The 13,093-nt window shown below is 39.7% G+C and overlaps 1 protein-coding gene across 2 annotated transcripts in view; it reads right to left on the reverse strand.

Annotated features, from left to right (window-relative positions):
- The window catches only part of TET1 (tet methylcytosine dioxygenase 1), a 99,500-nt gene that overhangs the window by 6,182 nt on the left and 80,225 nt on the right, over positions 1–13,093 (reverse strand). For both annotated transcript variants that reach the window (XM_020807992.3, XM_020807993.3), the window contains exons 7-9: positions 7,484–7,692; positions 5,540–5,690; positions 775–864 (exon numbers count right to left, since the gene is read on the reverse strand). In XM_020807992.3, coding sequence (XP_020663651.3) covers positions 775–864; positions 5,540–5,690; positions 7,484–7,692 — 450 coding nt within the window. The remainder of the gene's footprint in view (positions 1–774; positions 865–5,539; positions 5,691–7,483; positions 7,693–13,093) is intronic.

Genomic DNA, 13,093 nt, shown 5'->3' on the forward strand with positions numbered 1-13,093 from the left:
AACGTCTCCTTCAAAGTAAGTATCTGAATTGAGAAAACAATACCTAACACACAGTCACGCATCACTGTTAAAAGCATATGAGCTGTCTGCTAATCGCTGTTATGACAGTACTCCGATTTTAAGCCTAAGCATCTAATTAAAATTATTGGAAAGATTATTGGGCTACAAGCTTCAGGCAATATACAGTACATATGAGCAGCTTGGATGAAGAACACAAGTCACAGATTGTTCGTTGGGAGGATGGTTAGAAGGAATAATTAACAAGGAAAGCACGCTTACTCTTGAAAATGGCATCTTATGCATAGCTATTCAAAAACAAGTCTTGCTGGTTGAAATCCCGTTGCATAGGTGTGCCTACACAATTCAATGCTGCACAAACGGTAGCAAAGTTCATCCCAAGGCAGAACTCATATCCAACAAGCAGTTCTGTGGGTGTCTTGTGCAACTAATTGCACAATTAATTGCATAATCAAATAAGCAAACAGGCACACAATTGCAGGGTGAGCTTCTGCAGTGAAATGCAATAGGAATTTAGCTACTCTGTTCAATAGGGCTTATTGTGAGGAAAATGTATACAGGCTTACAAGAGAAAGTACCTTTTCAGTAAGCCTGCAAAGTAGCCTAAGGCCATCTTCAACTAGAGATGTTTGAACATTTGCATTGACTGTCACGTTCAGACCTTTGCAACTTTTCTGCTTTTATTAGTAGGAATAAAAACGATGAGGCATTATATGAGATCAGTGTATATGTAAATATGGCATTTTATAGACCTACCTGATTCTCGAATGCATCAGGAGCAAGTTTCTGATACAATGGAGCCACATCAGTGGCTAAGATTTGCAAATTATTTTCCAGCTTTTCTTCCTAGACACACAGAGAGAAGACATCCTGTAATTTTATAGTTTGCGATCAGACCAGCAAAACTATGAAAGTTTATCAATGTGACTTGTGCTCAAGATTTATTTCACTTCCTGTGATTAGGGTGAGTAGCTGATGAAGAAACATTCTATAATGTAAAGATAAGAAACTGCAGTATTTCTGAGAGCTGGTTAAAGAAAGAGAAAAGTCGAGAAATTAATAATCTTGACATACAAAAAGAATTTAACACGATTTTGAGTACCATCTCCCTTCAGATATATAGTATGTAACAATTACACAGATGTATCTGAACATATGGGCTATAGTCCATGAAAACATATGCTAAATAAAACTTGTTTATCTTCAAAGTGTCACAAAATTCCTTGTAGCATTTTCTAGTGTTTTTCAATGCTCTAAGTATTTCACACACATTTTAGTCATAAACTCTAGTCTAAAGCAGACCATTCTCATCCTTATATAAGAGCTAGGGCATAACAGCTTTCTAGTCAATTTATTCACGAAGGCTTTCACAGCCGGGATCTAATGGTTGTTGTGGGTTTTTTGGGCTCTTTGGCCATGTTCTGAAGGTTGTTCTTCCTAACATTTCACCAGTCTCTGTGGCTGGCTACTCCTGTCCTCTGAAGATGCCGGCCACAGAGACTGGCGAAACGTTAGGAAGAACAACCTTCAGAACACAGCCAAGGAGCCTGAAAAACCCACAACAACCAGCTTTCTAGTCAGTTTATAACAGTGCTTCCCAACCATGGGTCACTAGTTTTTCTTGGACTCCCAGAAATCCTGGCTAGCATAACTAGTAGTGAAGACCTCTGGGAGTTTTAGTCGAAGAATACCTGAGGACCCAAAGCTGGAAACCTCTGATTTATACTAATTGTGAGATGTGACTCTGTACTTACAGCCCAGAATGGGAAAAAGTTGGAGGGGGGGAGCTCAACTATAATTTTAAAAAATTCACATTTGCTTAAAGAAAACTTGCTTATGGATTCTTTCCTCCATTATATCCATCTGAACTATCAATACTGTGACTCTGAGGATACAGCTAGAGAACTTGCAATTTTTGCCATTTACATTTGATCCAAATACAATTCTTGCCCTTCTGTGAATTTGGGGGTCTGAGGAAATTGGAGCTAAAATGGAGGATGATGAATTCAGTCAAAGTTTTAAGTAGGGAAAAGCGCTACAGTAAGCTTTGTCAGAATCTAAATAGCACAGAATAAATAGCACAACACTTCATTAAAAGATAAGTTCTTGAGTCTGCTGCTCCAGGCGTCTACCCACCAAAAGCACTGTCGCTTCAACAACAAACTGAAAACAAGAAAATTATAAAGAAATCATGGAAGGCAGACTTTTAAAAATGCAGTCTTTCCTGCTGTCTTAACTGGACAGCCAAAGTTTCATGCACAGTGCTCCGCTCCTGCTAATCGCATATCCCAAGATGATATACTATTACAGCATTCTGCGAGTTTTGCTAGTCTTCTAATGGTGATAGCGATTGAACAGACACATTCTTTTATCTAGTTTCTGCTTCCTCTACAGATTTACCACAGTTTAAGTGTGAGATCCAAACCCTACACTATGAATAATCTTATAAGCCAGTTTTCTAATCCACGGATTCAAACAAACCTGAATTATGATTAATCAGACTTTGGAAGGGATAAAGAATATACGTATAGAGCTATGGTTAGTGACCAAAAAAGAAAAAAAGAAAAAAGAAAAGAAAATAAAAGTTTCCAGATTCATCCTAACAACTATGTTTGGAAGGGGAACAGAGTAACTCCAAGATTTACTACATCTTATTATTGTAAAGTTTAACAATGCTTTGATACTACATGTGAACCAGTCTAATGTCATGGACTCTAGCACACTCAAAATGTTGCTATCTATCCAATATATCTTTATGATTACGTGCAAGGGAGTAGACGTCTCTAGCTTTAAATCTATGCTACATGCTATTCTTACCTAAAAGTAAAATTTTATAGTTCTTTACATTTAACCTCATCTCACTCCGTGCAGTTGTTCAAATGATCCATATCTGTCTTTACTTTGAATCTATCTTCTTCTGCATTAGTATTGCTTACACCTCCTAGCTTTCTGTCATCTGCAAAATGATCAATGTTTAGTATTTAGCTAGATCTTTAATGAATCTAATAAAAACAACAACAAAATACAGCTTTGTGCTTGCCTGTAAAATTTGAACTAAAGTACATAATTTAGGCCTTGCTTCCACAGCACATGCATCAGAAAAAACACAGAACTTGGAGAAGCTGCCTAGAATCCAAACGATGTTCCTATCAGTATTGTGTGACTTGTTTGGCTAACTGCCGAAGTGTCAAGGTGAGTCTTGGTTGAGTGCCTGGTCACACAGCAAACTGCACAACTGGGATGGAAATCTTACATGAACCCCAACAGGATTATGGCTAATGTGTTTTTTGTTTGTTTGTTTTTGGTTTTGATTTTTTTAGATTGCAATCCTCGGAACTCATCACTTGCCATGATAGCTAAGGGATTTTGGGAAATGTAGTAGAGAAAAATAGCTCCTCCAAGTTCTGCTGAAAGGTCAAGGATGATCATATTAGATAACCTTAGTTAAATACAGCAACATAGTAACAAACTCAGATGTACAGGCTCCCTTTATGGTAATCACAGCATGCCTCTCAAATATTTATTTTACAGCGGTACTGTACCTCGCTTTACGAAAGCCTTGGTTTATGTAATTTTCAGTTTACGAACCGAAATCCATAGACAATAATGCCTCGGTTTATGTTCTCCCCCCCCCCATCCGCTGTATGAAAGTGTTTCCCTCAGGACGCACTGTGTCTGGAGGTTTCTAGCACCACCCCCATTCCTAGCACAATCCGCATATCGGTTTATGAAATTTCCGCATGACGTAACATCCCAGAGGACGCATTGATTTTGTAAACCGAGGTACGCCTGTATTTACATTTTAGTGGATTGCAACACACTTATAATAACAATAATCTTAGAAAGGCAGACTGGAAGGGACCCTATGGATCATCAAGTCCAGCCCCTTTCAAGGAGGCACAGAGGGGAACTGAACTCCCAACCTCTGGCTTTGCAGGCAGATGCCTTAAACCACTGAGCTGTCCAGCAGTTAACTTAATATTATTTTAAAAATATAAAAATATGGACATCTCTCCAAAAAGGGAGCACAGTATTTCATGTTAAAAAAGGAAATGGGGATATTTAACCTAAGTTGTTACTAAAGACTGAGATGTGGTTTTTCTTTATGCCAAAAAACATTTATAGATAGGTTTAAGGGGTGCGGTGGGGGGAGTCCTCTTCAAAAATTGTCCAAGGTTCTCCTCATCTACTATTTGCCCAGATCCTGCTGCTTTTTCTATCCATGTGTACGCCTATCCATGTGTACGCGCACCCACACATATAGCCTCCATACTCACCCACTTATTCATTCACATTTTGGCAGTTCCCTATTACTCCCCCTCCTTTTTCCTTATACACATGCACTGCACACTCTTCTTCACCTCCTTGTTCCCCTCTCTAACAGATTTTATTAAATCTCACAATCACCACAGAAGTGTTCTTTTTAACTGGGATCCCATCCATCCACCCAGTTCTCCGGTGCCTGGAGAAACGCAAAAGACATAGGCTGTGCTCTCGCCATATAACATAACACTGCACCCCAGGTTGCCACAGAAAACACATCACTTAATATGCTGAAGACCATGACAGGGAAGCAACTGTCTTCAAAATTTTGGTCTTTGCATCCAGTGTGTTTGATACACTTCTCTTGAAGCAGCTATGTACACAAAGGACAGGGACACCCTGTCGGTAAACGGTTATGCTCCAATCCAGGGCCCATGCACCACACCCAGTCTACTGCTAAGCCTACCACAGGGCCTCAAGCCAACGAAGAAGGAGGGGCTGCCATGTGTTACTACCATGAAAGCAGGACCAAAACAGAGGCCTATGTTGTCTTATCAGCCTTGGCGATTACAGAGCACCCCTTAAGAGAGAGGCAGAAGTTGCTCTACACGTAGCGCAAGGTGGATATAAAGGCTGCCTGCTGCCAAGGGAGGAAAAAAGAGTGGAGACCCCAAGGAGAGTCAAGTTGGCCCACTCATTCAATGACACACGTACACACACCACACAGTTACCTGTGTATACCATCTTTCCTTTACCCCTTGAACTCTTGTCCATTCTTTCTGCTTCTTTCCTGATCAAACAAACTAACCTCTAGACCCTTTCTCAGTTATTTTCCTCTTTTCACCCTTTCCCTGCCTGGGGACTAAGAAAGAAAAGCTTCCAAAGAAGCTTAAGGGAAAGAATACTATTTTAAACCCATTGAACCCATCACTCCCAAGGAGAGAATTCCAGAAAGAGAATAAAAGCAGAGTTGAAGCCCCACCCCATGTCTTGCAAGACAGGGGAAGCGGCGGGCAGGATTTTGCTAACTTTGCAGGAGACCACTCCTCAAATAGAGACCTGGCTGAGGGAAAAAGAGGGACGATGCTCCCCAGCAACCTGCACATATACATAACCCTGAACAGTTATTAGAATGTTTGTTTAATAGTACTGTACTGTTCTAATGAAACATTTGTCTGCACCCTGGCTGCATTTAGTCCTTAAAACTATTATTAGAAATTATTTGTGGAAGAATGTGGAGGGAGGAGGAGGTACTTACTTGCTTGTGATCATCCGTAAGAAGTCTAAATTTCCTAGGGGTTTTGCTTCTGGCAAACTTGCAGCCATTGTAATACATACTCCATGAACAACCGAATGAAAATGATGCTCCACAAGTCTCTGGATCAAGACCCTGGCAGGCACAGGTACGACTGGAGAATAATTATATGAAGGACAGTCAACTACTAGTGTGGCCAACTTCTTTATAAAGTATGCCCCATATAACATCAAACAGAACAATGCAAAAGATGCACAAAATTGTTTACCAACTTTAAAAAATATTTATATTACAGCCAGTTTCAATAATAAAGGCAAGGCATTCTATATCTCTTTCAGATCACAGGAAGAGAATTCCAGAACCTTTTATAAAATTAAAAGGTTATCAGATTACAAAAATATCACAGCTCCCACCCCATGGAACTAGAGAAATAAATGCACTGGCTGATATTATCACCGGATGTTGCATCATTCTATTAGCCACATAAGGATAGTACTGCACCTAGCTATGAACATAGCAAAAAGAAGCTACAGGTACACATTCGTATCTGTGCCTATCTGGACATTCACCGTAACAGATTAAAAGTAATTTTGGGGGTAACATCTCATATTAAACTCTTTCACATAACAGCTGACTTTGTGTTCTTGAAATGGAACTTAAAAAACTGTTTTGCTCTCATGAAACCATGCAGGTCAGAACCCTGTTGACTATTTATGTTCATGTAAGATAAAATATGGACATCATTATCATTAGTTGGGACCTACTGATGAAGTGGTGTACGTGTACTGTGTGTATGGCACATGACCAGACACAGAACCAACAGGTGATCACTACCTCATCAGTAAGCAACCTCTGCTTTTCCTCTTACATGAGGACAAATAACAAAAAGGATTTTGGCCACAGAAAAATATTCGGACTATCATAGAGTCTGTGTACGTTGTAGATTTCTATAGAAATCTATGGTGTGTAATTTGCTGGGGGTACTTTCAAGTATCTGCTAGAAAGTTCAACTGCCCATTCGTGAACCATAGCACAGAATTCTAAGTTTTCTACCTTATAAAGCTGCATATTCAGGATTTTGTAGGATGGAGCTACAGCAATTAAACTACCATCAAATTGATATAAATGTACTATAGATACCAAGCTGAAAAACTATAAATGTTGAATAACTTTAATGAATTTAAAATATGAAAATGTACAGAACATTTTTCTTAGGTGACCTGCAAATAATTTAAAAATAAATGTCATGGAAAAGCCAACAAGATAGTTGGAAACCAACATTTTTAAATTCTAGGTCTTTGAATCGCAGAAGCCACCTAGAAACACACACACACCCCAACACACACACAGGCAAATATCTAGGATTGAGAAAAGAGAAACCATGAGGCAAAAGATATGGCTTTCTATCTGCATATCATAATAATGATAATAAAAGACAAAAGTGTTGTGGCACCTGAAAGACTATTATATTTTAATGTAAGCTTTTGTTGACCTTTTAGCTCACTTCTCAGCATAAATGTTTTATGGTGTTTATCTCTGCTTTCCACTTTATATGTCTGAAGAAGTGGGCTAAGATCCACAAAAGATTACATTAAAATATAATAGTCTTTAAGGTATCACAACGTTTTTGTCTTTCCCCCTTTTTTTCCTTTTGCATTATATGTTTTTATGCAATTACTCTACTCTTTTTACCTAGGCTCAAATCTAAAGAACTAGAAAACACTCATTTTCAGGCCCTACCCTTGCTTTCCATTAGAATGGCAACTGAGTGTGGTGTGCATCCTACGGAACAGCAAGAACAGAATGCCTCTGCAAAAGCCCCTTCCAGTTTCTATATTATGATGACCATAATCTGAAATCTCCAAGACTCATCAGAGTCACAATGGCAATTCAATGAGATAGTTAAACCTTATGCATCAAAATATCATAGCTTTGAAGTGCACTTACTCTTCATTTAGCGCACACCTACGGCTGGTTGGACAGCCATATTTTCTAAGGCTCTGGGTCAGTTCCTTGTAGAGTGTGTCAGCGAGAAGATGAGGAATCCCTTCCCAAGCCAAAATAAGTATCACGATAACAGCAGTTTGGCAATGATGACCTGCACGCTGACGAACCAAACACAGCAGCTTCTCTTCATCGCTACTTCTTCGTATCACCTAAGAAAACAAATTCAGTTGGTTGCAGACCAGTCAGCAAGGATCAAAGATCACACACCAATTGATTTTTTAAAGAAAAATGCTGGTTTTATACTGGATTCTAAGGATAGTACTATTATTGTGTGCAAAAAATTTGTTCAGTTGATATTTCCACAACCTTTTCTCTTCAGTTAATCACTTGGAAACAATCAAAACCATCAGCCTTTTGGGTTGAATGTACTCCTACAGACAATTATTAATTGTTTCTAATTAATTTCTAAATTTAGTTTCTAAGTTACAGCTTAAAAGTGATGACTAGATACCCAGTTTTTTCCAAGCTATTTTAAATATGCATATACACAAGCACACAAAACCCAAAGTCAACCAACTTAAATACTGAAACAAACGTATGACTTGTACTATATATTCCTGTTAGTCCATGAAGCTGTGCCTTCATACATTTCTTTAAGGCGCCTTACAGTATATATCAAATAATGTATTTGCTAATTTTGTGGTGAATTAATAAAAATAAATATTGAAGGTAATACACACTAATATCATTCACAACCTTTGCTTGTGTAAGCAAGTACATCCATGTATTTATGGTATCCCATAACACAGAACAGAACCCTGCTGTGCTCTCCTCTCCATGGTATGTGAATGCCAAAAGAAAAAAGAAAAAAAAGAAAGAGAAAATAGAACTCTTAACATCCAAGACCCTTCCATTCCTGGGCACAGCATCCATACAGGGAAAGATTGTTCCTTAAGTCCTTTGTTCATTTTGCATACTGTAGATTCATTGGTCTGCACTGTTTTACTAAGTTTGAAAGAAACCGTAAATCCATGCTGTGAGGGTTCAGTTTTCGGGGCTGTCTGTTCTTCAAATAAAGGACGAGTCGGTTGAGGTAAATCAAATGGTTCAGTATTTATTGCAACATCAACTCCAACAGGGTTCACCCCTAAAAAGGGGTTCAAAGATTCTTGCAACACATTGCTCGACTTTAACGGGGTCCATAAACCATTTATAAAAGGGTTTGTCGTCTGTGGGTTCCAAGGTCCTGTTAATAACGGCACAGTCCCCTGCCCAGGGTCCAGTTCTTCGTCCAGAGATATCAGCGGTAAAGTCTCTTCATCCCCGCTCCACTCACCCCAGGACGACCCATCTCCTCCTTCGACTCCCCAGGGACCGGGTAACCCCCCCCAGCTTCCTCAATTCGGCTATATGCCATTGTTTTTTCCTTTCTAGCTCTCGGGCTACAGCTTCCCTTTCTTCCCGGAGCTTCCTTCTCCACTCCTTGGCCTCGGTCTCACCCCAATACGAAGGGCGAGGCTTCAGCCCAAGCTGACGGCGTTTCTCTGCCTCCTCATGGGGGACACGGACCTGCTCCCACTTGTGGGTCCAGGGATCCTCCATCCAGATCCACTCCCATCCCCCCGGTATCTCCGCCGGCTTCCCTCTTATATCTCCTGCCGCTGCCTCAATCTCCTCCCTCCGTCTTCCCGCCAAAGATTCCCCGGGTTCCGGGGTAAGGGTTAACCCTTTCATAGTCGCCTCCAAATCTCCCGTATCTACCCCCTTATTTAAGGTAAGGGGTTCGGCGACCTCTTGTTCCCAATCTGGGGTCTCTACGCCTTTATCTTCCCGACGCGTTGGGGACGGAGGTGGAGATGTCTGAGTGTGAAGGGTTCTCTTCGAGAGCGACGGCACTCCCTCTAAGGCCTCCATTTTGGGGGCCTCACACATGCATAGAATTTTTATCAGATCAACCCACTTGCTACAAGATGCAAGCTTTTAAGACACTACAGGATCATTGACAGGTAAAGCAGAGAGGCAATTAATTGTCATGAATCTACAGAGCTAGCTATCTGTGTAACACAAACATGATTTATATGTCTGTACCAACCACACCCGTTGTGGTATTGTGGATGGAGGTGGCTAGAACAGGACTCAGGAGATACAGCTTTAATTCCCCACGCAGTCATGGAAACTCACAGAGCAGGGAGAAAGAACTGATAAAATCACTCCTTAAGTATTTCAATTATCTTGAAAACCTTATTAGGGTCACTATACGACTAGACAGCACACTCTCACTCTCACACATAGCAACCAGGACAGAAATCCAGAATAGAAGATGGGTTTGTGTAGCTACATTTGTGTTAATACAGAGGTTAGCAATAAACCATAGCTAACCACAGCTAGCAAGACAAGAGAAAGCAGAACTTCCAACAAGCGGCTGGGCAATGGAGAAGAGAGGAAAACGGAACCTGCTCCTAGTAGAAGACTAGAATAACATTTGCATTCACCTTATCCCAGAAAGAGGTTTCTTGCAAAACATGCATTTACCCAATGCACCTTAAAATAGTAGTAGCAATGAAAGAGTACATAAGATCAAGCCACATGCAAGTCAGCATCTTAGGATGCTGGAGACTACAAAATGGATAGAAATTCCCTCACTGGCATATTATGTTATATGTTGTCACTGAAATACAGTAGATGAGGTACAAGCCTAGCAGGACTGCAGCTACACTGAAAAGTAGGCCTTTTCAGAGTGAAGAATAAAGAAGTCTCAACGAGCCCCATAGCCTCCAGCTAGATCAGGTACGGACAATTTCCACAGCACTGGAGGAGAATCCCTGTCCTGCAGTCTGACATAAGCCACATATGACCTCATCATTGCGCACTGTTTAAATTTGGTGGTGGAAGTGTAATTACGGTAATGTATAATGTAAAATGCTGCATATTAATCTTAAAACAAGGCACACACAGAGCACACATCTTGCTTTAAAAGGGTACTGTGCTTCTGGGAACACAATTCTCCTCTAAAACAAAGGAGGCATTCCCTGAATGTCATGAGGCACATTTTACTGCCACCATTATCAAATTTCATTGATGTGCCATCAAATTCAACAGTGTGAGTACTGCCTGATCTTGAATAACATCATTCTAACATATGATTCTGGATTAAAACCAATACAAACACCACAGTTTAGTCATTATGGGGAGCAGCCTGCTTTGTCATTCAATCATCTGCAAAAGTACAATCTCTAAGCATTACATAGTGAGTTAGGTATGTCGGGATGCAGGGCCAGAAGCTGCAAGTTCAGTTCCCCACTGTGCATCCCAGGAGAAAGGACAGCCTGTGTGGCCTTGGGCCAGCTGCACACTCCCAGGATGTCCCCAAAAAGAAGAGAACAGTAAGCTACTTCTGAGTACAGTGGTGCCTCGCTTAACGATTTTAATTGGTTAAAAAAAAACATCTCTATGTGAAAACATCGTTAAGCGAAACACCATTTCCCATAGAGATGCATTGAAAACCAGATAATCTGTTCCAATTGGAACAGATTACCATCCTTAAGCGAAAATCCCCATAGGAAAAAACGTTAAGCGAAACCCATTGAAATGCATTGAAGCCTATTTCAATGGGGGGGGGGGGGAATTCACAAAAAATTCAAAAAGACTCAGAACAAAGCCAAATTAAGTTAACGAAGGTTTTATTAGGTGTACTAACGATTCCAAGCATTTTAAACGTTTTTTAGACATTTTAGAATATTTTAAAAATAGCAAAAACGGGCCTGTAAAAAAAAACATTAAGCGAAACAAGGGGACCTAAAACTGTCATCGTTAAGTGAAGCATGGTCCCGAAATCGTTAAGCAAAAATCGCCCATAAGGAAAATCGTTAAGTGAAGCACAAGATCACTCTGAAAAAGCCATCGTTAAGTGAATTTTTTGTTGTACGAAGCAATCGTTAAGCGAGGCACCACTGTACTCTATATCTAGAAAAACCTGGAAAGCATCACCATAAGTCAGAATGGCTTGATTGTATGTTGTTGGTACACAACCAAGCCAAGCAGATGTAAGAAAGTAAACATCATGTTCTATGCTCAATCAGATTAAAGAGAGCAAATTGCAAATTATTCAATGCTAAAATCCCAGAATTTAAAGATGCCATTGCAAAAATGTGTTCCATCTTAAATGGTAGAACATTCATTGTGGAATGCCACTTTTTTGACCTTGCCAGAGATTCTGTGCTCTTAATGACAGCTCGACATGCAGACTTTTACTATATACAGGTTTCCTATTACTGCATCTCCTTGACAGCAAAAAGCTGTGAACTTTTTTGCAACTTTTTCCTCCAGGCAGGAGATAAGATGGCACCACTACTTTCAGTATGTTTCCTCCAAAGCCAGTTTGTTCTGCTTCAAATAACTTTGTTAAAGCAGACATCTGGAACCTCGGTACCAAAACAGAGCCCAAAGCAAATCTTGCTGTCCATAATCATCATACCACTGACAAAGGGAGGTATTCATTTTAGTAATTATTTTACAAATTTATGTAAGGCTCTAAAAAGATTTTTTAAAAAAATCAAAGATATACACCACGCAAACACAAGTCACATAAAATTGTTTAAAATACTAATTTTATTATAGCGAAAAAGTGCAATCAGCAATATATTTGAGGAATGGGACCCATTTTAGCACACATCCATTAATTTTAACATGCATATATCAAATGCCAATTTTAGCATGGTAGCTACTACCACTGCTGGCACATGCCGTATTTCAGGAAATACTGAATTCCAAAGGGCAGGGGCATCTAAACTAAAGGACCTTTCCTGAGTAGCTGCTGACCTTGATCAAAGGCCTTTGCAGATATCACCAAAAGTGCCTCCCCTAAATATCAAAGAGGCTAGGCAGGAGCATAAGGAACAAGGCACTCTTCAAGTTCACCTGGTCTGAAGTCAAAGAACTTGGTATGAATTCCTGAATTTCAGGTAGTGTGCCCCGAAGATCCCCAGGCAATTCTGACTCACCACTTTATGCGTACTATTTAAACAGACAAATGTATGTTGTACAGCAAATCAATATCCTCTTCTATTCAGTTTCTAAGCAACAAAAATGCACTGTACATTGGTTATTCGTAGGGCTGCAAGCTTTAATTGGATTAACAACTAGATCACCTATAGCTTCAGTTTTCAATTGCTGCAGGCCAACTGCAATCAGAGAAAGCAATTTTTTTAAATCAGGGGAGCCATGAGTTAAGAGCATGCGTGTTTACGTACTGAAGTCATTATGCTTTCCTAACTCGATCCCATAATAACGAATTAGCAAGAATACATTAAAGAAAGTCTAGTCTTCAGGCAAATGATAGCTTTTATGTGTTAAACCTTAAATTCTTAGTTTGCTATCAATAATTTATGTTGGCTGAAATCCTATTACGCTTGAAGTAAAGTTATGCCTGTGGAAGCGCATTCGTCTAGCTGGGCGGGATAGAAATCCAATAAATAAATAAATAAATAAATAAATAAATAAATAAATAAATAAATAAATAAATAAATAAATAAATAAATAAGATAGAGAGAGAGAGAGAGATGGATAGACAGACAGACAGACAGACAGACAGACAGACAGACAGACAGACAG

This window comes from Pogona vitticeps, chromosome 3, assembly GCF_051106095.1.
Source record: "Pogona vitticeps strain Pit_001003342236 chromosome 3, PviZW2.1, whole genome shotgun sequence".
Taxonomy (NCBI): domain Eukaryota; kingdom Metazoa; phylum Chordata; class Lepidosauria; order Squamata; family Agamidae; genus Pogona; species Pogona vitticeps.